Source organism: Ictalurus punctatus, unplaced genomic scaffold (assembly GCF_001660625.3).
Source record: "Ictalurus punctatus breed USDA103 unplaced genomic scaffold, Coco_2.0 Super-Scaffold_100046, whole genome shotgun sequence".
Taxonomy (NCBI): Eukaryota; Metazoa; Chordata; class Actinopteri; order Siluriformes; family Ictaluridae; genus Ictalurus; species Ictalurus punctatus.
Window position 1 is genome coordinate 5,869,678 of NW_026521087.1, and position 26,717 is coordinate 5,896,394.

General features: G+C 40.5%; 1 protein-coding gene, 1 long non-coding RNA gene and 3 other non-coding genes across 6 annotated transcripts; all 5 read right to left on the reverse strand.

Annotated features, from left to right (window-relative positions):
* Positions 1-4,127: 4,127 nt before the first annotated feature.
* On the reverse strand, positions 4,128-4,209 carry trnas-gcu (transfer RNA serine (anticodon GCU)). The gene has a single exon. It is a non-coding gene; the product is annotated as a tRNA-Ser (tRNA).
* A 505-nt stretch (positions 4,210-4,714) lies between these two features.
* On the reverse strand, positions 4,715-4,796 carry trnal-uag (transfer RNA leucine (anticodon UAG)). The gene has a single exon. It is a non-coding gene; the product is annotated as a tRNA-Leu (tRNA).
* Positions 4,797-6,951: 2,155 nt separating this feature from the next.
* Positions 6,952-7,033, reverse strand: trnas-gcu (transfer RNA serine (anticodon GCU)). Its single transcript has one exon. It is a non-coding gene; the product is annotated as a tRNA-Ser (tRNA).
* Positions 7,034-7,636: 603 nt separating this feature from the next.
* On the reverse strand, positions 7,637-14,773 carry LOC128630224 (uncharacterized). 2 transcript variants are annotated; one of them, XR_008394610.1, is made up of 2 exons: positions 13,686-14,773; positions 7,637-12,385 (listed from the first exon to the last, which is right to left on the reverse strand). It is a non-coding gene; the product is annotated as an uncharacterized LOC128630224 (long non-coding RNA). The 2 variants fall into 2 exon arrangements; XR_008394611.1 differs by having other exon boundaries at positions 7,637-12,444.
* A 174-nt stretch (positions 14,774-14,947) lies between these two features.
* LOC108261147 (TBC1 domain family member 10A) lies at positions 14,948-24,992 on the reverse strand. Its single transcript, XM_053678528.1, has 5 exons — positions 24,985-24,992; positions 24,337-24,421; positions 17,654-17,843; positions 17,404-17,558; positions 14,948-17,110 (listed from the first exon to the last, which is right to left on the reverse strand). The coding sequence occupies exons 1-5, from the start codon at positions 24,990-24,992 to the stop codon at positions 16,592-16,594; spliced, it is 957 nt and encodes a 318-aa protein (XP_053534503.1). The 3' UTR covers positions 14,948-16,591.
* Positions 24,993-26,717: the final 1,725 nt, after the last annotated feature.

The following is a 26,717-nucleotide window of genomic DNA, read 5'->3' on the forward strand; positions in this document are numbered from 1 at the left end:
GCTGTTTTGTCTTCAGCAATAATATCTAGTGCCAATAAATAATTTGTCAACTACATTGTATATACCTAGTGCCTGGTAATCAACCTCCTCACCTGGTGAGAGGACAGTCCACTCATCCTGACATTTCACACAGTATGAATAATAATGATAACAAAAGGAAGTAAAGCTAAATGAATGTTTTAACTGAGAGTAATACTTTGTACCCATATTTCCAATTGTATAGTAGATTGCACACAGTTTTTGCTTGTTACGTTTAGACCCGAGGGGATTACAAACTTCAAAAGCACCATCGTCATTGCACCATCGCAAATGCTGAGGATCATCAGCCATAGTCCGTTGTAATACAGTGTCTTTATGCTTTTGGTAAATATGACATCTAAAGGACTCATACTTTGAAAAGGTCCTCTGACAGTCATTAAGACCACAAGTTATTGAAAAATTTGCCTCGTGCATGAATGAGACCAATGTGCTGGATTAATTTGACAATCGTTCTCCGAGAGCATTTAGGACAACAGAATAGACGAGGCATTTTTGGCAGATATTACTGTAAGAGGTTGATTACTCTGGTAACTGGAGTAGGTAGAGGCTTGTCACCATCCACAGTAAGTTTCAAAATATATTGCTGAAGAAAAATCAGAGTAGTGTTCAAATTAGATTGATATGTTGAATTGAAGACAAAATAAGCACAAAATGAAGTAAGAGCCCTTTCATCCACACCGCTAGCCCAGCAGATCTCTATGCCATCGACTTTGATGACTGCAGTGACTCTTCTTGTAAACACAGTTTTGCAGTCAGTGACTTCTGGTACTTGCAGTGGTAACAGCAGACTTTCTATGCCAGCGACCTGCCTTCGAGCCTCAGCTTCATTAACTGTTTTTTAAAGGATTGGGTTTTTTTCACTGTAGAAGTTCACTACAACTGTAGAAGTTGTAGAATAAATTCCCCATGAACAACACTGACTGGAGCACATGCCAATTAAGTTGATGGACTATTAGCAAGTTATTGTCATGCATTCATATAAATCCAACAATTATGTTTTTCACTATTTAGCTGTCTTTTTACTTTAAGGATCTAATAAACTGCATATATGACATGATTTTATTTACAAGTATCATGTTTGTGATTTTAGGTTATTCGTCAAATAGTACAGCTTCTGACCATTAAATCAAAACAGACTTGTGATTTGATGACATAATGCTTATTTATTTAGAAACAGAAGTACCTAAATACAAACATGCTAAATACTTTATATTTTTATATATAAATAACCAGGTGAAAAAGAAGACAACCTTCCAATTGTGAAACTGGTTATTAAAGCCCTTAATTAAGTGTATTGTCCATGCAGTGTGCACAGATGTCCTTCTCATCTAGGGATAAAATGTTCCGCTGGCCCTTTAAAAAGCAGGAATGTGAGTTCCCGTTCTGCCCAGGAGTATCGCGAGAGTTCACCTGCGAGCAGCGCGATTTACAACGCGATGCAGGTGTTTCTTATGAAGTGTGAGAACCGGGAAGTTCTTGTGCATGAAGCAAGACTTTAAGTTTAAAGTCACAGTGGAGCCACTGAGCAGTGAGATTAAGCGTACTCGTCAGGCTTACATCTGAAGACCAAACATCTGTGGTGAAGTTCATCGCGGAGTGGTTATGAAGAAGTTCGTGAATATGATCCGTCATACGGTTGTATAACTCCGGTAAGTAGACGAATGTGAAATAACGCCGCCTCGGTAAAGTGTAGCGAGACTCAAGGTGTTTTTCCAGTCGCTGAAATTCCATGTCCTTCACTACAGAGCATGGTTGATCATCAAGCGCCATAAACGCCAATACTTTCTGAGTAATTTCTAGAGTTTTTGTGCTGTCGGATTATCAGATATTTTTAAATTATGGATAGATGAAGAATAGCCTTTCGGTATCGGCCGATACATCGGTGCATCTCTAGTTAAAACAAGAATATAATGGGTAATTGCATATTTCATTTTAATTTACCCCCCCCCTTTTTTTTTTTTACTGAAGCAGCCTTATATGGTCTTGCATGTGTACAAATATTATATTTGTATGTGTATGTTGCATTTCCTACTGTCGATAAGGAAAGGGAAAAGGAGACAGACTTATATTCTTGGTTGTACAAAACCACGGTGTAACTTCAATTCAGTTCCATTTTATTTGTATAGCGTTTTTTAACAATAGACGTTGCCTCAAAGCAGCTTTACAGAAACATATAAACACGGGATACAGATTTTAAATGTGCGACAGTCAACACTGGAACCAGCACCAGACGGGTCATTACAAAAATATGGATAGACAGAATGTTAGAAAAAGAGCAGTAAAAAAGTCAATGTAATGCTCACTTCATTTGGAAGTCATTTAGGAGAAAATGATCTTGGTGCTGCAGTGCAAGATGACGAGATAACTTCATCTAATATCCAAAGTGTTGCTGGTGGCACATATCATTATTTTGGTATTCTTAAAGCTTTGTCCAAAACCATGGAAAGAATCTGGTCTATTGTTCTAGAGAAGTATGAATTCGAACTTCAACTGAACATGGATGTCTTACCACTGTTTAAAAGTTCGTCTTTGTAGTTTTGGCCAATTATAGGGTTACTGCAGGGTTATACTAAGAAACCAGTTGTCATTGCTCTGTTCTGTGGTAAATCAAAGCCAACATCACAAACTGATGAATTTGAAAGATCTAGTCAGTGAACTGCAAGGGTTAAGCAAGGGATTTGCCATAAATGGGAAGCAATTTTTCCTAAATGTCACATCTATCCTGTGTGATGCTCCAGCTAGAGCTTTTATAAAGGGAATTAAATCACATACTGGTTATTCAGGTTGTGACAAGTGCATCCAGTCTGGTGTGTACATCAACCATAGAATGACCTTTCCTGAGATCAACAGCCCACGTAGGACTGATGAGTCTTTTATCAACATGTCTGATGAAGACCATCATACTGAAACATCTCTTTTAAAAGCTGCAGGAATTGGCATGGTATCATGCTTTCCACATGATTACATGCACCTTGTATGTCTTGGTGTTATGTGAAAACTGCTGGACTTATGGCTTGCTTCAGGGCCTTTATGTTGTCATTTGTCTGCTCGCCAAAGTGTTATAATCTCAGACACACTTGTTAGCTTGAGACGTTATATTCCTGAGGACTTTGCTAGGAAACCCAGGCAATTCTCAGAAAGACTGAGGTGGAAAGCAACAAAATTGCGACAGTTTCTGTTATACACAAGTCCAGTGGTTCTTCTTGATGTGCTGTCATAACCAATGTACAGCAATTTTAATTATCTGTTGCTATCTTTATACTCTCCAATCCACTCTTTGTATAATTCTTAATGACTTTGCTCACAGTTTGCTAGTGTCATTTGTAAAGCATTTTAGTGAGTTGTATGGTCCTGAATTTGTTAGCTACAATGTACATGGGCTAACCCATCTTTCTGAGGATGTCAAAAAACATGGAAGCCTTGACTTCTTGTCTGGGTTTCTGTTCGAAAACTTCCTGGGATAAATAAAAAAATTTTTTTGAGAACTCCACACCATCTCCTATAACAGGTTATACGGAGACTTTCAGAAATGGACTGTTTCATGGTAATTGCTGAACATTTGGATATGAAAATTGTCTTGAAAAACAACATGAAAATGGCCCAATTCCACCGGATTTTAATAAAGTTGATCAGTTCCAGGAGGTTGTTCTAGGTAGCACTAGAGTTCATCTATCATGTATGGGAGAAAACTGTAGGAATTGGAGGCTGCTTTGGTGTAGTAATGAATATTCTTCAATGTCAGGAGAAAGTAAAGTGCTTAAAACACTTATCTAAATGAAAAGCTTACAGCACCTAGTAGTCCCATTCAGTCTCCCAACCAAGAACTAACCAGGCCCAACTTTGCTTTGCTTCTGAGATCAGGCTTTGTCAGAGTGGTATGGCTGTAAGCAACAGATGCCACCAAATGGGGCCTATTTAAATAGTATAAGCAAACATCTGACTGACTGATTGACTGATTGATTTATTGATTGATTTTCCTTCATTTCTACACAATCAGTCTGACTGTGAATTGGTGGAGTCCATGCACTTCTTCAAATAAGACAGGGTGCCAGACATTGCTGGAAAGAGGAGGCAACGTGAGAAGTTTGCGACGAGGATGGGATTCGAACCCACGCATGCAGAGCACAATGGATTAGCAGTCCATCGCCTTAACCTCTCGGCCACCTCGTCCGAGGCCCGCCCCGTTTAACGAAAACTATGCAAATGAGGGTTTCATGTTCGCCGACTAGATGACTGCTTCTCAAATAGATTTGATTCAAGTCTTGGGGTATGAGCTGTGCCGTCATATAAACTGAAGGGTGACGATGCGGCGAGACGGCCCAAAGGTCTCACAGAACGGGACAACTCCATAGTCGAGCCGTCGCAATGCAATCCAATCCTTGGGCGGCTAGGTACCGACTACCTATGGACTGCCCGTCCCAGCGAGTTAAAATTTCTTTGGAAAATGTAACTTTTACCCGTGACCCTGAGTAGGATTACGCGGTATAGAAGATGGATGGATGGAAATGCAACTTTTATCCTTACCTGGATATACACAACGACTGTGGAGAAGGGGGGCATGAATTGCAACGTTCGTGAGGCAGCATGCTACGTGGTGTATAGCATGAAAGCGTGGGAGAAAAACCTGCGCAAAGCCTTTGGAGACGAGACATCACCCACCGTAAGCTAACGACCGTGGCAGCGGTGGGATTTGAACCCACGCCCCCGAAGAGACTGGAGCCTAAATCCAGCGCCTTGGACCACTCGGCCATGCTACCCGCAGGCCGGCGTGGTGGTAAACCCGTTCGTGGTAAGAAGGTGACCGGGTCATTCCGCCGGACAACAAGAAATCTGGCATGGGCGCGACAAATGGGCTGTTGCGAGACTCAAGTGCCTTTCGCTTAACCGGCTCTGGCGGAGACATCTAACCATTTCCAGCTGAAGACAGAGCTAAGGCCTGGTCTTTTGGACGCGATTCGTCTAGGCTTAAGACCCCATGCTCCACGGTCACATCGGTAGTGTTTGCGGAAGAGCTCTTCTGCCATGACCTTACATCCCACTTACGGTGGTGCTTGAAAGTTTGTGAACCCTTTAGAGCTTTCTATACATCTTCATTACCGGGACCTAAAACATCGTAAGATTTTCACACAAGTATCAAAAGTAGATAAAGAGAACCTAATTACAGAAACCAGACAAAAACATTACAGATGGTCAGTTATTTATTGATGAAAATGATCCAGTATTGCATACCTGTGAGTGGCAAAAGTATGAGAACCTTTGCTTTCAGTATCTGGTGTGACCTCGGTGTGCAGCAACCACTGCAAACAAACGTTTCCGGTAACTGTTGAACAGTCCTGCACGTCAGCTTGGAGGAATTTTAGCCCATCCCTCATTACAGTACAGTTTCATCTCTAGGATGTGGGTGGGTTTCCTCACATGAGCTGCTTGCTTCAGGTCCTTCCGCAGCATTTCTACTGGATCAAGGTCAGGACCTTGACTTGGCCATTCCAAAACATTGACTTTATTCTTCTTTAACCATCCTTTGGTAGAACGACTTGTGTGCTTAGGGTTGTTGTCTTGCTGCGCGGCCCACTTTCCTCTTGAGATCCAGTTTACGGACAGATGTGCTGACATTTTCTTTTAGAATTTGCTGGTATTATTCAGAATGCATTGTTCCATCAATGATGGCAAGCCGTCCTGGCCCAGATGCAGCGAAACAGGCCCAAACTGCAACGCTACCACCACCATTTTTCAGAAATGGGATACGGGTCTTATGCTGGAATGCGGTGTTTTCCTTCCCCCAAACATAACCCTTCTCATTTAAACCAAAAAGTTCTAGTTTGGTCTCACCTGTCCACAAAACGTTTTTTCGAGTAGCCTTGTGTCTTGTCCATGTGATCTTTAGCAAACTGCATGCAGGAAGCAATGTTCTTTATGGAAAGCAGTGGCTTTCTCCTTGCCATCCTGCCATGCACACCACCGTTGTTCAGTGTACTCATTATGGTGGACTCAGGAACATTGACATTTGCCTACGCGAGAGAGGCCTTTAGTGGCTTAGAAGTTACCCTGGGATCCGTTGTGACCTCGTGGACAATTACATGTCTTGCTCTTGGAGTGATCTTTGCTGGCTCACCACGCCTGGGGAGGGTAACCATGCTCGTGAATTTCCTTCATTTGTACACAATCTGTCTGACTGGGGATTGGTGGAGTCCAGGCGCTTTAGAGATTTTTTTTTTTTTTTTGGAACTTTTCCAGCCTGATGAGCATCAACAACTCTTTTTCTGAGATCCTCACAAACTTCCTTTTTTCATACCATGATACACTTCCACAAACATGTGTTGCGAAGATCAGACTTTGATAGATCCCCGTTCTTCAAATAAGACAGGGTGCTCACTCACACCTGATTGTCATCCCGTTGATTGAAAACACCTGACCCTAATTTCCCCTTCAGACTAACTGCTCATGCAGACGCCAACAGTGTCTGCACCATGCACGCTTCCTTTACAGAATGCGCTTAAGCAAGGTCTTTACAAGAAAAATAGGGTCCAAACCCACATGGGCTGTGCACAGCGGATTGGCAGCTCATCACCTTAACCTCTTGCTGACATAGCTCACGCGTATGAAATTACATCCCGGTGTGTGGAGCAAAAAAGAGGTTTCGGTGCAGGTTCTTTGCCCCTGTCGTCTGGACTGCGGAATGCGTTCTGCGTTGACGGACCTCCAGAGACGCAAGAGCCTTACACAAGCTGTGGCCAAAAAGCATTGAAATACAGCTCACGGTCGCCACAGTGCTAGCTCTTCACATTTCTCCACCCTCTCTAGTGCTAGCTCAGGGACCTGTACAAAGCTTCCCAGTTGTAGGCCTTGTAGGTGTGAGACAGACTGCAACAAAGCCAGACATTGCTGGAAAGAGGAGGCAAAGTGAGAAGCTTGCGACGAGGATGGGATTCGAACCCACGCATGCAGAGCACAACGGATTAGCAGTCCATCACCTTAACCTCTCGGCCACCTCGTCCAAGGCCCGCCCCGTTTAAGGAAAACTATGCAAATGAGGGTTTCATATTCGCCAACTAGTTGACTGCTTCTCAAATAGATTTGATTCAAGTCTTGGGGTATGAGCTGTGCCGTGTTGGCTCGAATTTAGCCTATTACCCAAAAACATTTAAAATTCAACTTAGAAGCCAATACTCACATCTACCTCTGAGACCAGTTGGAGATAGAAAAAATACACCAGCCGTGAGTGAGAAGAAGCAAGGGTCCAGCTTTATTGTTTCATTCCACCACACGAGATCCACACCGATGAGAATTCTCAGAAGTGATCCCCATACCCTGAGCTTAAGCTCCAGTATTTATACTGTATTTACACACTAGATAACCCATAGGTTTCCAGAAAAGGCCTATTTCACTTACCCATAGAATTGAAACCAGGGGTTTTAATTTACACATAAAATCAGAACCCAGGCATTTCCAACAACCCAGGAAACAAAAACCCAGAGTTTCTAGTTACCTAGGTTGTCAAAAACCAGGATTCTCATTTACCTAGGTTCTCAAAAACCAGGATTCTCATTTACCTAGGTTCTCAAAAACCAGGATTCTCATTTACCTAGGTTCTCAAAAACCAGGATTCTCAATTCCCTAGGTTAAAAAAATGACGTAAGCAAGACGACTAAACAACCGGGAGGGACCTTGGTCTTATCGTTATCTCGAGGGGGGGGGCAGCCACCCTTATAACTGGCTTTCTTCATGGTTCTCTAAAAATTAAGGCTTTCCTTGCGAGACGAGAATCTTCACCATCTGAATCATGAGTAAGTTATATTTTCCTTTTTTTTCCTGTATTTCTCGTTTATAATTTATTTTCATATTTGCACTATATTTCTTAGTTTATATATATTTATACTACTTGAAAAGCGGTTTACTGTACTTCCAACTTCTTAATATCATTACAGGTCTACTGTCCTGCATATCCTACTATTCTGTTTTTTTATAGAGTTTCTCTATTACTATAAGATATTATTAAAGTTATTCATGTGTGTTTATGTATGTTGTGTCTACTTGCCCGCCCTTGACTGCACGAGTGTGTGTGTGTGTGTGTTTTTAGCGCTCCTCAGCTCGTACACTTCTTTTTGACTTTTTTTGACTATTACTGCTCTTAAATTGCTCGTAATTCCAATCTGTCAATGTCCGCCTAATCCCGCTTCTACGTGTCTAGGTGCCCGTTTTTCCTTCTTCTCCCTTATGTTTATTTTATGACATTTTTTATCCACAACAGTTTCCTTCACGTGTTTCCTGGAGGATGCAGTAGAGGTGCGTGTGTGATTTCCTGTATACATATATACACTTATATAAAATATACATATATACACACGGTTGTGTAGTTTTAGAAACATCTGGGACTTGAATTTTCAGTGTGCACATGATAGATGTGCTATATAATGTAATTTAGAAACAGGTGGATTACACTAATATTTTACACTAAATATGAAACTTATTCACTTCGACTGAACATTAAATGAATCTCAGAACTGAGACAGTGTTAAACAGTCAGTAACAGAGGCCCCTGTGAGAATCAGAACCTCAGGTTTAATCAGTGTTGTGGAATGTGATATGATCAAATCAACAAGTTAGTATATTTTACTTGTAATCTAAACCGGTTATCTAGGAATCATTGTAGGGGAAAAAACTACTTGAGTCCAGCACTTTCCTTTAACTGGAGCTGAAACTTGTTGTTAAAGCGTTTTTGGCCTTTTGTCAACCCTACAGTGCACGTCCCCGAGGCGCGTTCACTATTCACGTTTTCCTACAAAATGTCACCTCCTGTAATAACACGAGCACTGCTTTTTATTTATTTAAATATTTTACATATACGGATTATATACTTTCTGTACATTTACAAAAGGCTGGTGCAGATTTAAAACGCTCTGAAAGTTTTCACCAAAGGCACAGAAATTATCATTATTAATTTTTTAAACTGGTTTATGATGCTCGTGAGTGTGGCTCTGTGACATTTAACACCTTCAGCAAGACTTTAATGCGAACACGCTTTAAACCGGTATTTCCCGTCACAGCACACGCACAGGTTTGTTTAAGATTAGCACACGCACACTTATAATATAGTCACTACAGAGCCCATGGAAATTAATGCTACTTTTAAATGGTTTTACTCTTCACCTTATAAATCTGAATTTCCTGCAGACGATACTAAAGTGAATGCATTTCTTCAAGACCTTTGTACCCCTGTTATTGATTCGAATACTGCCATGCAACTGGACTCCCCACTCTCTTGAAGAAATTTGAATTCAGTTAAAACTATGCAGTGTAACAAAGCTCCTGGCCCGGACGGGTTCCAATTGAATTGTTTAAAGCATCTATTGGAAAATTAGCTCCATTGCTTTTATCTGTGTTCAACGAATCCTTGGAATGTGGGTCTTTGCCTCCTGCTCTGACACAAGCCACTATAGCTCTCCTTCTTAAGGAGGGTAAGGATCCGTCCTCCTGTGGTTCTTATAGGCCGCTGTCTCTGCTTAATGCAGATGTAAAGGTGTTGGTGAAAGTAATGGCATCTCGTTTAGAGAACGTTATCCCTTATATCTGAAGAGCAAACCGGTTTTATGCGCAAAAAAAGGAATCCACAATGGATTGTCCACCAATCGTAGGGTTGGCGGTTCAATTCCCGGCCCGGGTGACTCCACATTTCGAAGTGTCCTTGGGCAAGACACTGAACCCCAAGTTGCTCCCGATGGTAAGTTATCCCCTTGCATGGCAGCTCTGCTACCATGTGTGTGTGAATGGGTGAATGAGAGACAGTGTAAAGCGCTTTGGATAAAAGCGCTATAAGTGCGACATTTACCATTTACATGTATTTTCTAGTATTTTCCCCCAGAAGTTTATGTAAATACTAATAAAAGCTTCTCATTGTTGCCAGATTGAACAATCGAGTGCAATTTGAAACATGTTTTTTTTTTTCTTCTGTGCATTAATTAGTTCATTATGAATTTAGTCACAGTTTGCTATGATTTATTACTAAAATATATTTATTACTAAAATAAAAAAGGAAATCCAGTAGGCAATGATGTCAATAATTAATACATTTAAATCAAATAAAACTATTTTAGTATTTTCCTCCAGTACACTTAAAAAAATAAAAAATAAAAATAAAAAAGTAAAAGACAAAGAAAAACACAGCTTCTCATTGTTGCCAGATTGAGAGACTGAATGCAAATTACATATAAATAATTTTATTAGCTCATTATTTGGTTACACTTTGTTCAGATTTATTCCCAAAATGGAAATAGGAATTTCCCTGCTGAAAAAAACAAAACAAAAAACAATCACAACAGAAACCCCCATAGAATCTGTAATGTCCCTGTAGGTCTACTGGTAATTTGTTGCTTTGGTGGCATGTTGTGTCTAGTGGATACCATTAAGAACCAATAATGGCACTGGTTTTAATGGTTAACAAATTAACACGCGTTCTCCGTTTTTGATCACACGATGCGGATACTTTAATGATAGACGTGCGATTAAAGAAAATGACCACATCCTCAATCCTTACATCATCAATCAGCATGATCCGGGGTTGTGTAGAAAGCGGGCTTGTATGAACACAGGTGTGTGTGTGTGTAGTGAGTGGGGGCCACGCTGCTGAAGCGCACTTTGTGACTCACGATGAGGGTTGCTCAGTCAACGATTTTCATTATCGATTATCATCAACTATTATGGATTAGTTGTTGCAGCTCTATTTGCAACACATTATACTAAGCATTGTGTGGTATTTGAAGATGTTTGTTCAAGGTAATGCAGTTAATACCCATTGCAGTTCATTATACTTCGGGTTATTACTCAGATTATAAATGTATTTGAGTGAGGACATTTATCACCTGTGTGCTTTTTCTGCATTGTTATTAGCATATGTACTGTATGATTTAGTAAAATAATTATTAGAAATTACGTTGTTATTCTGATTACTCTGGGTGTGTGTGTGAGTGAGTTCATGCTCTTGGGTGTGTGTGCTGTGTGCTGCACTTCCTCTTTTTGGTCAGGCCCTAGGGCTTGCTGTAGTTAACTTTTAAGAGACATTGTCTATAAGGAAGAGAGCGTGACTCTGTTCTTTCCCTTATTCTCAATAAATTCTCATTCTCCAGATTTTATTGCCCTTGTGTTTTATTTCTATCAAAAATCTTCTCCAACATTTTCTAATCTATCTAGCGCAGAGGTGCCCAAACTTTTTCCTGTGAAGGGCCAAGTTTGGCCCGCAGACCCTAGTTTGGGCACCTCTGATCTAGCGTGTAGCGGAGCGTTGATTCGGTTGCCTGATTGAGTTCTATCGGATCAGACGGTGATCCAAATCTAACTGATGTCTGTGCGAGGTTATTGATGAAGCTCGGTGCAGTAGCTGATGTGAAAGTACATTTTATGCGGTGGCGAGGTGGAAATATGATCCATACGTATCATGAACGAGATAATGATCGGAGACAACTTCAGACTGTGGAAGTGTTACAATGTTTTCTATATTTAATCCGTACGTATGAGGTCAAGAGTGTGACCATTATGAGTAGGTCCGATTACGTTCTGATTGACCTCTACTGAATCTAAGATGGACACAACCGCTGTTCTCAGAGGGTCTTCTGGGTTATCTAAAATGAATATTAAAGTCTCAGACGATTAATGCTTTATCCACAGACACAACCAGGTTTGAGATAAAGTCTGCAAATTCACTAGGAAATTCAGTATATGGCCCTGGGGGTCTGTAAATAATAATTAGAGGAATTGACTTATTTTTTGTGGCTACATAAGTTATGCTGGTATAAAGAATTTCAAAAGAATTAAATTTATGACTAGGTTTTTGTGTCACGCCTAGATTTTTACTATGGATGAGACCAACACCTCCTCCTCTACCAGTTGAACGAGGCTGATGTACGTAACTGTATCCAGGAGGACTTGCTTCATTTCATGCTATGTACTCGTTTGGTTTAATCCAAGTTTCCGTTAAACACATTAAATTACATTCCTGATCAGTAATGATGTCGTTAACAATAAGAGCCTTAGACGCAAGAGATCTAATGTTTAATAGTCCTAGCTTCAGATTAAAGGTGCTGGATGTATGATCTAATTTTAGGTTAACTAGGTTACTAAAACAAACATTCTGAAATTGTCTATGTATTTGTATAGCTCGGGGAACAGACACAGTCTCTATAGAATGTACTACAGGTGTTGGACTATTAATTGAACATTGCTTATGATGAACATTGTTATTGTAGATGATGTGCTTACGGTAGACAGTCACTTGGAGTGTAGTGTCTTGGAGATGTTGTCAGACAGCAGTTCCGCTCCGAGGCTGCTGGGGTGCAGGACATCAGGACGAAACAACCTAGGACGCTCCCAGAACAGATTCCAGTTATTGACAAACAGCAGATTCTGTTCATTACACTGTGAGGGAAATTATTCATTTTTACTTTGTAATAAGTTTGTTCTTGTTCTGTTTCATTCTCATGTGAGGATAACGACTCAGAAGGCCATGTGATGTCACTGAGATCAGAATGTTTATCTGCTTACAGAGACACAAACATGTTCTTCTGTTCAATGTTCGTCTAAACATCATCTAAGATCCTAAAACAAAGCCTGTTTGAACTGCCTCAAACTGCTTCTTATCGGTACACAGAATGATGTCATGCTCTGAGTTTCATATATTTAGTAGTGGTTTAGTACAAGGGCTTCAGAGCGCTCTCATTATTCTGTCCTGCTTTAATCTATAAAAAAAAATGAATAAATTGCACTTACACCTCTACTCTGCACTTTGCTTCTTCTGGAATTCAATTAATGGATCTCGTATGGTAGCACTTATTGTATTGTTCTCTGCTTGATATCGCTTTGCTTGTATCTTTCTCATTTGTAAGTCGCTTTGGATAAAAGCGTCTGCTAAGTGCATAAATGTAAATGTATTCTATCCTGTATTAACCATCTTCCTGTAATAAACCTTTTTACCTTCAGAGGACGAATCTGTGAGTGTTGTCTAATTTCCATGACAGGAACAACGCACTACAATGCACACAATGAACACCTAAAGCCCTGTTCACACGGGGACGGTTCAAAATGGTCTGTTTAACACCCCCTGTCGCTGTCAATGAGTTTTCACACTCAGGCATAAAACACGTGGCGGAAAAGCAGCAGAAACTGGCCGCCCAATGAGTTTCGCGCTTTTGTTCACGTGCCCGGAGCCGGTGAAGTTACATAAAAGTACCACTTGATGGCGCTCAAGTACACCACTGTATTACAGACGAAGAAGAAGCTGAACAAGAAGACGCAAGCACCCGCCATTTTAATGAGCAAGTATGTGCATAAGTGACCTATCAAAAGTCAAGTTATTGAATTTAGTAAAGGCACATGCAAACCCTTCTGCTCTATATGTACATTTTACACAATATTTTAAAACAAATAACTACTAATTACAGATTTAAATATAATAAATGTTGTTGTTTTTATAATTATTATTATTTAAATATAATAAAAACGTTGTTGGGTTTTTTTTGTTTTGTATGGAGAGCAGAAATGAGAAATGCTAACTCTCCAAACACTCGTTTTAGAGGAAAAGCCAAACATACACACAGATTTGAACTGATATTAAAGTGTAAAGTTCAAACAAATAGACAAATAAAACCATTGAGCAGTACCTTCTAACCCCCTGCGGAAAGATGGCGGTGACTCTCCAGATGAGCAGTAAACACCATTAACACTCTTCTTCCTTGCTTTTTCTCCCCCAGCTCCTCCTCCTCTTCTTCTTCTGTGCTGAGTTGTACATTACCGCCACCTAGGGATCAGGTGTTGCAATGATGATTGATGGAAGTGCAATATAATACAATACAATACAATATAATAACATACAATTCCCTGTGTAGGCTGTTGCTATAGAAACGATAAAGTATTAGAGCATGTTCTGGAGAATTCGAAGGCGGTGTGGTATAACGTGAATCAGCAATAAAGTTCTCAGCTTGAGTTGTTTTGTTTGCGTGTAAAGTAAACAGACAGAAGATATTTCACTGAGATTGTGTTAATGAAAAGGATGTGCCTATTGTACAGGATTGTTGTGATTGTCGTGCAGCTCTTGTAAGATGTGGTAAGGAAATTTGTGAAATACAAACACAAAGAAGTGGTGGTTGCTTCGGATTAAGAAGAAAAAAACCTGCCAAATTGATACGAGTGTAATATAAACAAATGTTTGTGATGCCTGTGAAAGTCTTTCAAAAGTGAATCTGTAGGTCGTTTCCCTTCTGAAGACTGGAGCGAGTAAACACTCCTCAGGCACTGCAGAGTTTTTGTGGAGTGTGTGTACATTTTTGGACCAAGTGTGCCCTTTCGTAGCTGACGGGTTTCTCCCTTTCTCAGATTGTTTGCAGTTCCTCCGGTGTAAACTATAACACGTTAAAGACTTAACGATCCTTGCTATTCAGTAGACGTGTGCCAGTAATCAATTCCTCAACATATCACACTGTTTAACACGCACAATAAAAAAATAATAAAAATCATCAATACTCCTGCTTTCAGTTCAGAAAGGGGCGGTCTCCACAGCAGCGGTGGAAGATCACAGCAAAAAGATATCACACGTGTGTGTGTGTGTGATAAAATTATTACCTAACTTGGAATAAAAATAAGTTGGAATGAACTGAATGTAGCAATACTTGGTCTAGCATTAGTGCCATGTTTACATATCTGATTATTAAACTATGATTTAAGACTTTTGGCACTTCCAAAATGAAATTAAACAAAATCCAGACACGTAAAAAAAATCCACTGGTATAAAATAGCTCAAATAAAAACAGAGTGTATAGTCGAATAATTTAAAAACAAAACCACGATCTGACTGGCTCAAAATTATGAAACAAACATCACTTATTATGAAATTCACAGTTGTGCCTAGTTTTAGTTGATCCCTAACGACACCATACCGACTTAGAATTGGCTAAATTCATTCAAATAACGAGAAGATATTATTATAATCGCCTACTACCTAGGCAGCATTTTTAAATTTGTTTTTCAAGCTGAGCTTCTAAGTAATTGTCACATTTGTAAAGTTAAGGAAAAAGTCCACAATGTCACGTCAATCTACTAAATAGATTTTTAAAAGTTTTGCGCTGTTTGATATAATGTACCATATACATTAGCGATATGAAAACTGAATATTCGCACACGCCCACTGTGCGGTTCTAACCAATCCCATTAATGTACAAACATAAAATGGTTAAAATGACCTCACATGAGCCATTTGAGAGAGTAACAGAAACACAGACAGCAGACTCAAAGGAAGGGCCTCAAATGTAAAGCCTTGAACTCAGAGCCTCAGACGGACCGCCCCCACACCTCAGACGTGCACAGCCACACACGTAGGTCCTCAGACGCAGAGCCACAAATGTACAGTTCTAGACAAACAGCCTCAGAGGGAGATCCTCAGATGTACAGCCACAGATGTACAGCTTCGGATATACAGCCTCAGATGCAGAGACCCGGACATAGAACCTCAGAGGTAGAGCCACAGATGAGAAGCCTCAGACGTAAAAACCTCAGAACCTCACATTCTGCTCTGGATTTGAGAGTTAAGAGTTTGTCCTACACTAGTGTGACTCTCCACTTCCCATCAGATTTAGGGACACGCATGTCAAAGTTCCAGTAATGTATTTTGTTTGGTCCCATAAGGCGAGGCAGAGTGTAAATCTACGTTACTGAAGTACACTAGTGACTGTAACTCGTCTGATGCTAGGCACAATTCGTTAGCCGTTCTCTACACCATCCATTAATGGGAAGGAAAACTGATTAGACCATTAGGGTTCATTAGGGTGGTGGAGCGTTCTCAGAACCACAGTGACACTAAGATGGCAGCGTGTGAGGTGCTGAGGATACAGTATTTTTCTGGGATTTTCTCTGACTCTCCACTGACCCTTAATTGACCTCTCGGAGTTTCTTCCTGTAGGGAATAATGAAATACAAGTTTGCAAATTTGCAACATACACCCCCCATTATAGTCAAGGCATGTTTGGTGTCTGACTTTCAAGTGAAAAACTAAAGAAACAAAAACCAGAAACAAAACACATCTTGGGTGCCTCTGGGGTGAATTGCCTCTGGGGTGAACTGTGTAAATTTGATCTGAAGACAAATCATTTGTTTAAGAGTGATTAAATGCATAAATTGTCACAGGTTAAGAACCAACATGGGTTATGCAAAAACCAAACCCCTGCTCTAACTCAAATGAATGTAAAAATAATGTAAATATTTCTCCGCTTCCTGTTCCTCCTAACCACCAGGTGGCGACAGTGAGCGAGTTACAAGTACGCGTCCTCTGAGCTGTTAATGCTCTGTCTGGAGTTGCGCAGTGTGTTGTTTTTGTACTCGGGAGCAGCAGGAGAGTCGTGGGTGGCAGGTGCGTTGTGCGTAAGCAGAGGGCTTGAGTCTGTAGATGGATCCAAAATGGTGGCTGAGTTTTCTGTATTATTAGGGAGCTCATCATGGTCAGCTTCTCTGGATTGGACAGAAGGACATTTCAACAGGTGAGGACGCCACGCTGAAGGTGATCCGTGTACAGGAGCAGTTAGGAGGGACAGATGTTGCTGAGGGATAGATTCCGCCAGTTTCTTATCGATGGGGGAATTCGAGGACACTGCACGGGTCGCTCTGTAGAAGTGCTCGTCTCTTTGACCTGATTTTCCTGCATTGTAGGGAGCCGTGGTACATGTGATGGTGGATTTGGAAGTGCAAGATTTCGATTTTCCTGGTTCAGAAGCTGTATGTCCAATATCTGACTAGGTTTAGACTCACCAGGTAGCGCGTAGGGGTTAGTAATGAGGGCTTGGTTTTTCTTCAGGCTCCCTCTCTTCTTCCCGAGGTTCGGCTCAGACTTCTCCTCAGGGACCGATGGGTACTGGACCATAATGGTGGGTTTCTGGCGGAGGTCTTGGTCTGTATGAGGCTCGGTGGCCATGATGGCGCGAGCACTGTGCATTCTCTGAGGGAGTTTGCTACCGGGCTCGCCGTGCTTCTTCTTCCAGCGCTTCAGCTGCGTGCGTTGCTCACGTTCCACGTCCTGTGCCGATACCTGCAACTCCAGAACCTACAGCAAAAATCAGCAGTCAAAAAAACGTACTGGAATAGAATGTCATTCTACTGTACTTAATGTGTTAGAATGGGCTTCATTACAACGTCATGTAAAAGACGATGATAAATATTTATGAACGCTAATTTTGTAGAAATACGAAGGTGATGATGGATAAAACATGCTTGATCACCATGGCATGGACTCGCATAGTTACAGTAATGACAGGAAATGTTACAGTAGTGAGAGACCCATCCTCCTCCTCCTCCTCCTCCTCCTCCTCCTCCTCCTCCTTCTCTCTGTTGTGTTACCTGGAGCACTAAGAAGCCCTCCTGCATGTATCTGGACTCAATCGCTCTGAGGACCTCCATGGTCTCATACTGACCCGGACAGGCGTTGAGCTTATCCCGAGTACCCAGCATGGACGTCAACAACTCCAAGCCCACACGGAATATCATTTTCACTCCTACACAAAGAAAGAACGAGAGAGAGAATATACATTTCAACAGGAACGACTCAACACAGAAAGAAAAGAAGGACAAGTGTGTGTTTGTGTCTGACCGTCACACAGGAACATGTCCCACACTCGGAGGTCCGAGGCCCAGGGCAGAGTTCTGGAGAAGGCGCACATGAACCACTCCATCATGTAGAGCACCGGCTCGATCTTGTGCTTGTCCAGGTGCCGATACGCCACAGAACACACTCGCTTCAACAGCGCATGCAGGATCTCTCCGTCCAGCTGAACCACCTCCTGCACACATAACAGTTCACAATAAGCGATATAACTTGCTGTTAAAAACACAAAACAACTGTTCTCCTACACAGAGAAGCCCTGTTTCTAATAATACACTGTGCAATGCAGAAATCTGGGAGGAAGAAATAAAACACGTAAAATTACAAAACAAAACTACAGCTCACACTAAAATACATAAACACACACTCACAATAATATAGAACATTAAACCTTAAAGAAAAAACTAAGCAAAACTGCCTCATGAACACAGCAACACATACACACAAACACCAGATGGCAGTGTTGAGTCGCCTCGTACAGCGGAGCAGGGTGGGGTTTGTAGCTCCGATATATAATTTCTAACAGAGCTTATGATCTGTGTGGCGTTACAAAACTAAATTACCGAGTGCGAATGTTTCCTCTACAACTTCAGACTGAACTGAACTACATTCGCTTCAGTCAGATTTCAGTTTTTCACTTTTTCACGCCTGCAATCCACGGATACACAACTATAGTCGTTTTAAAAACGTGCATTCAGTCCGGTTTCTCGTTTCTACTGTACTTCTATAATCCAATTTATTTAACTAGGCCTGTAAAAAAAAAAAAAAAAAAAAAAACACTTGGCAAATGGTACTTCTCAGCTTAATTTGATTGGTGAACAAATACAGTGATCTCAGTTGATCCTAAATGTTTCTTTCCCAACAAAATAGAAGGTTTAACAAAGAAAAAATTTAGTTCTCAGGAAGTTATTCAATAAACTAACAATGAACTATTTTGGCCCTTCAAAGCTATTCAGTGATGAATGTAGCCACCCTTCTTTTCAATAACCGCCATGAGCCTTCCATCCGTTGAATGTCAGTTTCTTGATCTGATCATGATCAATTTTAGCTGAATGGAGCATTGCCCTGCATAAAGATCATGGTCTTCTTGAACGTTGCTGACTTCTTCCTGTACCATTGTTGAAGAAAGGATCTTCTACAAACTGGCAGTAGATTTGGGAGTTCATTTTCAGTCCATCTTTAAACAGATGGAAAAGGTCCATCTGCTCCATCTATAGCCACTCTTATTTCATCGGTCCATGAAACCTATAAGGAACGGTCTTCAGGTATTTCTTGGCCCAGTCATGATGCTTCAGCTTGTAAGTCTCATGCAGTGGCGGTTGTATTTCAGCCTTCCTTACTGTAGCCATGTCTCTTAGCACTTGCCACCTTGTATTTCTGGACACTCGTGGAAGGTTGCAGTTCTGAAACATGGTGGCAGTGCTGGCTAATGGGTTCTCTCACGTTTTATTCTTCTTAGTCTTTTGCAGTCAACTAGCGCCTTTTCTTCTCTGCGTTTTTTTGCCCCCTGTCGAGTATTCATCACAAAGCATTTTTGTTGGGAGGTCACACCTCAATAATTTTGCGATCGTCAGTGTGCTGCAGCCCCCTGATTTTACAATTTCTTACCTTTTTTTTGGCCCATTTTCATGAATTGGAGAAGCTAATAATAATGCAAACCTTATATAGGATGTTAATCACTTTAAGGTGTAATGTTTCTATGTGGTGTTCTCCCAACAGGTTATTTTGTAGACCTCGATTTTGTTTGATAACAAGCTTTGCTTTCATTGGTTGGCTTAAAGGAGGGCGGGATCATGAGTATTCTACTTTTTTCCCCTTCTTCGCACTCTTTTTGATTATACTGTTCTATCTGCTTTTCATGCACAAGTATGTCCCTGTACTATTAAGGGGAAAAAGTGCATGTGCAAGGAGATGTACTACAAATATAATCTAGAATATAAACTTACACACATTTTTAACCAGACAACACCACAGGCTGTCAAAATGGCTGACGTGGCCAGTTTTCTCCATGTTGGGCAGAAGGATAGACTGTTATCGTAACCATAATGCAAAGTGTGAATGAGCGAGCAAAAAAACACTGATAAGACCGATTTGAAAACTTTCCAGGCTGATATTCTAACGAGCACGCTTGACCTTTGTTGATGTGAGAATCTCAGCCTGCTATGGTACTATTTGATTATATCTTTTCATGTGACAACACTGAAGAAATGACACTGTGCTACAATGTAAAGTAGTGAGTGTACAGCTTGTGTAACAGTGTAAATTTGCTGTCCCCTCAAAATAACTCGACACACAGCCATTAATGTCTAAACCGCTGGCAACAAAAGTGAGTACACCCCTAAGTGAAAATGTCATTTTACAGTTCAAACTCTCCTCCAGCCCCCCAGTGCTGAGCCGCCCACAGAAGACAACGTGATGTAACCTGTGATACATCTCCCAGCCTGAAGAGGGAGCACTGCTCAACGCATACATGCTCTCAGTGGGGGGAGGGGAGGGACATCTGCTTTGACTAAGTCAAACTTTCTGTGAATATTTAACCGTTTGTCCTCATTCTCACTAATACGACTGTTTACAATATTATTCATATGAAGTTGGAAACTGTGCAGAGGTTTAATGTGTTTCTAACTGAAAGTACAAACTCTGAGACAAACTATTCATGCATTAGTGCTGCTCCAGCTTTTTAGTGTCCATCACACTTTTGTGTGAAAGCATCGCTGTGTGCACCGTTAATCCAGAGTCTGTGATTAGATTATCCACATCATGTTCAAATAAATATTTCTGTAGGAAACGCTTTAGAGCGGGGAAGCCTTACTGTGGTCCTGTAAGACTACAGTGCAGTACAGTTTGGGAATTTTCCTGAATCACACCCGATTTAAGTCCTCGGGTCATTAGGTAGGAGTGTTAGATGAGAAATCATCACACTGTGCATGATTACAGGAATTCAGGACCAGAGCCAGGCTCCCCTGATTTATAAATTAATTGTTGATGACCTTAAAGTAATTCCCAGTGAAGATTTTTCATCTTTGTACAAGCATCCTTTTCACATTTAAGAAAAATAGAAATCGCAGTGATTTGTACATTTGTGCTCTGCATTTCTTTCAGAGCCGTGGGACTGAATTGTCGTGTATATAGGCAGTTTTTTTGTGCTCTGAAATTGAACAGGACTTTTGAGAAGATAGCTGCTCATGGTTTAATTCACTTTTAAAAAGGTTCTGTCAATATGAAGTGAGCGTACGTGTATAAAAAGGTGGTTGTGTTGAAGAAACCTTGTTGACTAATCTTTGCTAACTTGCTCTGTCTGTGTGTGTGTGTTTACTGGTACAACAGTGGTAGCAGATTTGCAGAGCCGAGCTTACAGTAACGAAGACGCTCAAGTGTACTTGTTTGGAAGATGTAGAAACTCAAGTCTTACATGTTAGCACAAACATGTCTTTTTCCTTTATTAGGGAATTTGTGCTTTTGGACATTTTTGAAAGATATCGTGCTTGTGAAATGTGCTTTGCGTGTTATTCATGTTCAACTGGTTGTATCGGTGTATCTTTATATACACTTGTAGCAGTGTAGCTACAGTACAATAGATTTCGTTAGCAGTCATATCAATGGTCATATGAAGTGTTTGGACTTAGATTTGTGTCTTTTTCTAGCTTCGGGCCCAGAGGTTTTTGGGGTTTGAAGAGGAGGCGATAAAAGATTTGGAACACAGCCCTGTTTTCCTTTCCGAGGTTCCCCGGCTTTTTTCCGTCACCCGTCACCTCCTAACCGAGCTCAATTCTGCTGCAGTTTTTTAGCCACAAGCTGCTGGTGCTTGACTTCTGAGGCCTTATCCTGTTAAGCGGCCGCACTATGGCAAAAAGGAGAGTTCAGTATGCTGACTGTATAAGCTTCAGTTGAATGTGTATGTGGTCGAACTCTTGGTAGGACAGTCCTGTATATTACAGACGATCACAGACAAAAACATCCACAAGGCTTCTACTAAATATTGTTGAATGTCCACTCGTATGCAACTCTCCAACAATGTCACGTCCTATCGAGAGTTTCAGTCGATGTTTATAATCTAACCCAATGGGATTTTTTTACTCTGGTGTAATTTTCTTGACCACTTTAACGCAGCATCTCTGGTGTTACTTTCGTCAAAAATGTAGAACACCAGAGACGAGGCAATGACGATGTGATCTCGTTCCTTCGTGTGTTTAAATCAACTGGTCCATTTCCGCTGCACGGTGGATTTGAAGGATGCACTGTGATCAGTGTGGTGACGTCTGGGAATCGAGTTTCTGAAAAGGCCACGAGTTGGAGGGTACATTTAGTTTCTAAGGACATCTGGGCTCTTGGTGTCTTTTGGATAGGAACTGCAAAACTTTTTCTATAAGGGTGAAAACAGATGCATGCTTAGATTCTTTAGCTGTAGACAGTTTATCTTGCTTACTACATTGACGTATGAAGTTTGGATGGGTTCTGTAGAAAGAGATTAACATGAAGGGGGAAAAAACAATAAAAAAAAAAGACTGAAAGTGAATTTGTCCTGGATTGTTTTATTTATTTTTTTCCATTGGGATGTCAAAAGCTTCTTCAACTTGGCCACAAATCTAACAAAGTCAGGTACATTGTCAAGTATTGCCTCAAAATACCTCTATGGTAGATGGATGTGCTCACTGATCACTTGTACATGTGCTCATTCATACAATTATCCAATCAGCCAATCATATGGCAACACCACAGTGTACAACATCAAGCAGGATCAGATGAAGAGCTTCAGTCAATATTCACATCAAACACCAGAATGTAATCCAGTGATTTTATCCGTGGCATGGTTGTAGATTCTAAATGGTCTGGTTTGAGTATTCCAGAAACTGTGGCTCTCCTAGGATTTCCACACACACACACACACTTGTGTGAAAAACATCCGGTAAGTGGCAGTTCTCGGGGTGGAAACACCTTGTTGATGAAAGGAGAATGGCCAGACTGGGTCCAGTTAATAGGACGGCCATGGTAACGTCAAATCACCTCTCTTTACATACATGGTGAGCAGAAAAGCATCTCAGGATGCACAGCATGCCAAACCTTGAGAACAGTAGAAAACCTCATTGGATTCCACCCGTGTCACCCAATAACAGCAATGGGAGGCTACACAGACTGGGAAAAGAGCCGGTTATTCGAGTCTTCAATAATCCCGTTTCGGTGAACCCCGTATGTCGTGCTGATGTTACATGCTTTCAAAAAAAGAAATGAAAAGTTTTTCAGTGTTCATTAAATCAGAGATTCCATCGATCTTACACAGGGTCACCCTGGAGTCTATCTCAGGGGACTCGGGGCACAAGGCGGGGTCCATGGTGGACGAGGTGTAAGCCCATCATAATTGTCATGGACAATTTACAACGCATGTCTTTGGACTAGGGGAGGAAACCAGAGTACAACCTGGGGTTTGAAGCAAAGAAGCTAACTACTAAGCCACTGCGACGACCCTGATACTCCAAAAACTGCATTTTTATTACAGCCTCTCTTTAAACTTGATTTTGCCCATTTTCTAAAATGTAAAAGCGTAAAAACAAAAAGATTTATAGGATTATAAAGAATTATTGACTGGTTTAACTGCAGTTAATATTTTTGCAGTCTTCTCTGAGGGTTACACATTTGGCTCCCTTAAACAGTACGAATCTCCCCATGCTCTTCAGCAAAAAACTAAACAAATAAACCAAAATAAAAACACCTTTATCCAGCACAACACGTGAAGAAACCAATAACTTCCGGGTCATAGTCAATCGAAAAAAATGAATGAAATGTTCAAATGAAACCTGGACATTTGACCCGTTTTCTAATGGCTTATTTTTTACTTGAGCGTGAGATTGAAAGAACGGAAAATGACTTGTTTGTTTTTTTTCTCTCTGTTTCCTTTTGGATCTGTAAATGAATAATAAAATAACAAGCCATTTTTCCATTTTCGGATAAGTGGATAATTGAATATGAAAAGAACGAATGATATGATACATGGATTCTATTAATTCAATGGTGTCGTCAATCAGTAACGACACTTCATTTCCAGTTTGATTTATTCAAACGATACCGGTGAAAAGTCCACGGGGCAGGAAAGGCCGTACAACTCAACATTTTAACACCTTCATACAAAAACATGACAAATTGACTGTTTATTCAGTGCTTCCATATATTAGCAAGGTGAAAGGCAGGTCTGTGAGAAATGAATAATACTGACATAACTATCACGCTTCAGTGTGATGACAGAGCGGACATAAAATGGAAAGTAACTAATAAAATACAAAAATAGATGGATGATTCACTTTGGGGGGAAAAACAAACAAAAACCTTCAAGTATCTAAAAACTGTATTGAAATGTTAAAAGATGAAAGGGAGTTGGCACAGAGGAGCAAATGAGGCCACAGGGAAAGATGAACATGACGTGTAAGGACAAATATATGAATACTTCTCTTTTTTACATATTTACAGGTCAAATACTAGATCGTAAATACTATGAGTTCATGCTGCAGACATGCTGACTATCATTCCAAGATCCATTTTTAATTATTAATTATTTATAAAATGTGACACTAGGTTACTTCTCTATAGTTAAAAAAAATTGCAAACAGGAATGTGTGTGTGTGTGTGTGCGCGCGTGTGTGTGCGCTTGTGTATTTAGACGGCAGTGTGAAGTGGTGTACCACTATGTGAGGAGGGAGAAGTATGCTCTGAGGATGAGGAGATGGAGCAGGATGACGTGGCCTCTCTCTGGAGCTCCTCCACGTTCTTCACCAAAAACAGTAACTCTCTCAGATTCTGATGGAGCGGCATCTACATAAGAATCAACAAAGCACACAAACATCAGTTTCGTTTTGGGACACCGATTTTCTAAATCATTCCATTCGCATTCTATTTATTTATGTATCATTATTAAAAGATCAATCATCAAGCCGGTGTAACCTTAATCTTTATCGCTAGCTGCTCCTGAAGTGTTTTGGAAATCGTTTCAGCCACATCATGTTCACTCACCGTCCACTTTATTAGGAACACCTGTACGTTCATGTAGTTTTCTAACCAGCCAATCATGAAATATACAGGAATATAGAGGAATCACAAGAAAACTCCATTTCAACACATTTAAAAATAAATAAACCTCACAATGTTGGATTTGAGTTTGTAATGCAGTGAGCACAACCAAGGAGTGCATTTTAAAAAGAAAACTACAATGTTGTTGAAGACTGAAACCTGTACCTACAAACTAGAACTGAAAATGGAACCACTGAAGAGTCAACAGTGTCAGAGATCCTCGTGTGTCCAGTTCCACTGTGTACGCCACTTCTAATGCTTACCGACCCATTACTCCAGCTTTTGTGTTTTTTTAGCTGTGTGCTGATACAAATGGTTTAGTTTTTTTAAACCAAACTTGGTGTTAAAACCCAGAAACATCTAGTAATAAAAAGGGACATTCATCATGTGTCTGAAGTGACACTGTTCAGTTATACAAGTAACTGGGTATTTTGGTATATATTGGAAGCACTATTTTTGAGCATTTCCCCATAATTTCATAGAGTGTGGTTTGCAGTATAAGCACCAGTGGTCTCATGCGTGGGTTCCAGCGCACATAATAACCCACCCAGAGCTCCAGATGTGTGAGACTGGCCAGTGGATACAGCACCTGGTTTTTACAGTCCACATATAAAGGGTTAGTGAAGTCCTCCGGCTGACCTTTTCCCTTCTCTCCTGCTCACTGCTGCAGAGGAATGTACCAAACAGGCAGCTGTAGGGGTGATCCAGGATGGGGATGAGAAAAAGCTCTTTGAACTCAGAAGCAGAAGGAAACTGAAAGAAAGAACACAAACACTGGGTTTAACAGTGTATAGTAAGATGCTTAAATGTGGATCTGCACAATAACGCCTGAACAGATAATCAGTCTTTTGTTCAGTACGGAAATTATATTTAATTCTTACAATTAGAGTCCTCTTCAAAAGTATTGGAACATCAAGGACAATTCTATTGCTTTTGCTATAAGAGATAAAAGACGAATGTGAGACGATAGATCAGAATTTCAGCTTTCATTTCCTCATATTTACATCTAGACGTGTTAAACAGATTAAAACATGGCAACCTTTTTGAAGCCATCCTATTCATTAACTGTTCAAAAATACTGGAACGAGTGACTGATGGGTTTTTCTCGCTGCCCTGGTGTACCTTGTTAAATGGACTTTAAAGAATGAATAGCTCTGAATGTCTTCTCTTGGTTTGAGCCCTGGGTTTCACCTGTGGAGACAGCATTTGTTGTTAAAAAGAATAAACCGACATGAAGACCAGAGAGCTGTCTATGGGAGAAAAGCAAGCCATTTTGAAGCTGAGAAAAGAGGAAAAACCGGTCTGAGCCATTGCACAAACATGGGGCATAGCCAATACAACAATTTGGAAAAGGGCTCCAGGCAAAAAAAAATAATCTAGGAACCGTTGGCTCCTAAACCCAAAATATTTTGGCGCCAAATCAAATTTTCAGGATCCAAAATATAGTGATGTCATATGACATATGATGATATCATTGTTAAATGGCTACCTCATGCTGCCTTTTCTTTCCCCTCTGTACTGTCTGCCTTTGTTTACTCTGCCTCCCATAGTTTACACAATGTATTCTTTACATACACAATATGTGCAATGTTCAGTACATCATATTGAATCATATTACCATAAATACTTAAATGTCCAGTCATTTGATTATTTTTTTTCACTTTCTTATTCTACTATGTACAATTAGTTGTTTCCTGCTTATTCAGGCTCAGAATCATGTAGGCTGCATTGAATTTTATTTTCAATTCCCTCATCTCTTTTTCAGTGACTTTATCACTAGCACGTTGCACTGCTTTCACGATTGGGGTGGCACGAGGGGCAGACCTAGCAATGACACAATCCCTGGCGTTCTTATATTTTTTAATGTCAGCATGCTTCTTTACGGTTTCTTTTTTAAAATGACTCGAACTGGTAATGAACTCTGTTTTACCAGCAATATCTTGTCCTGCTTTAGCACAAATGGTGCAGTACATTTTCCCTTTGTCATAACGTAACC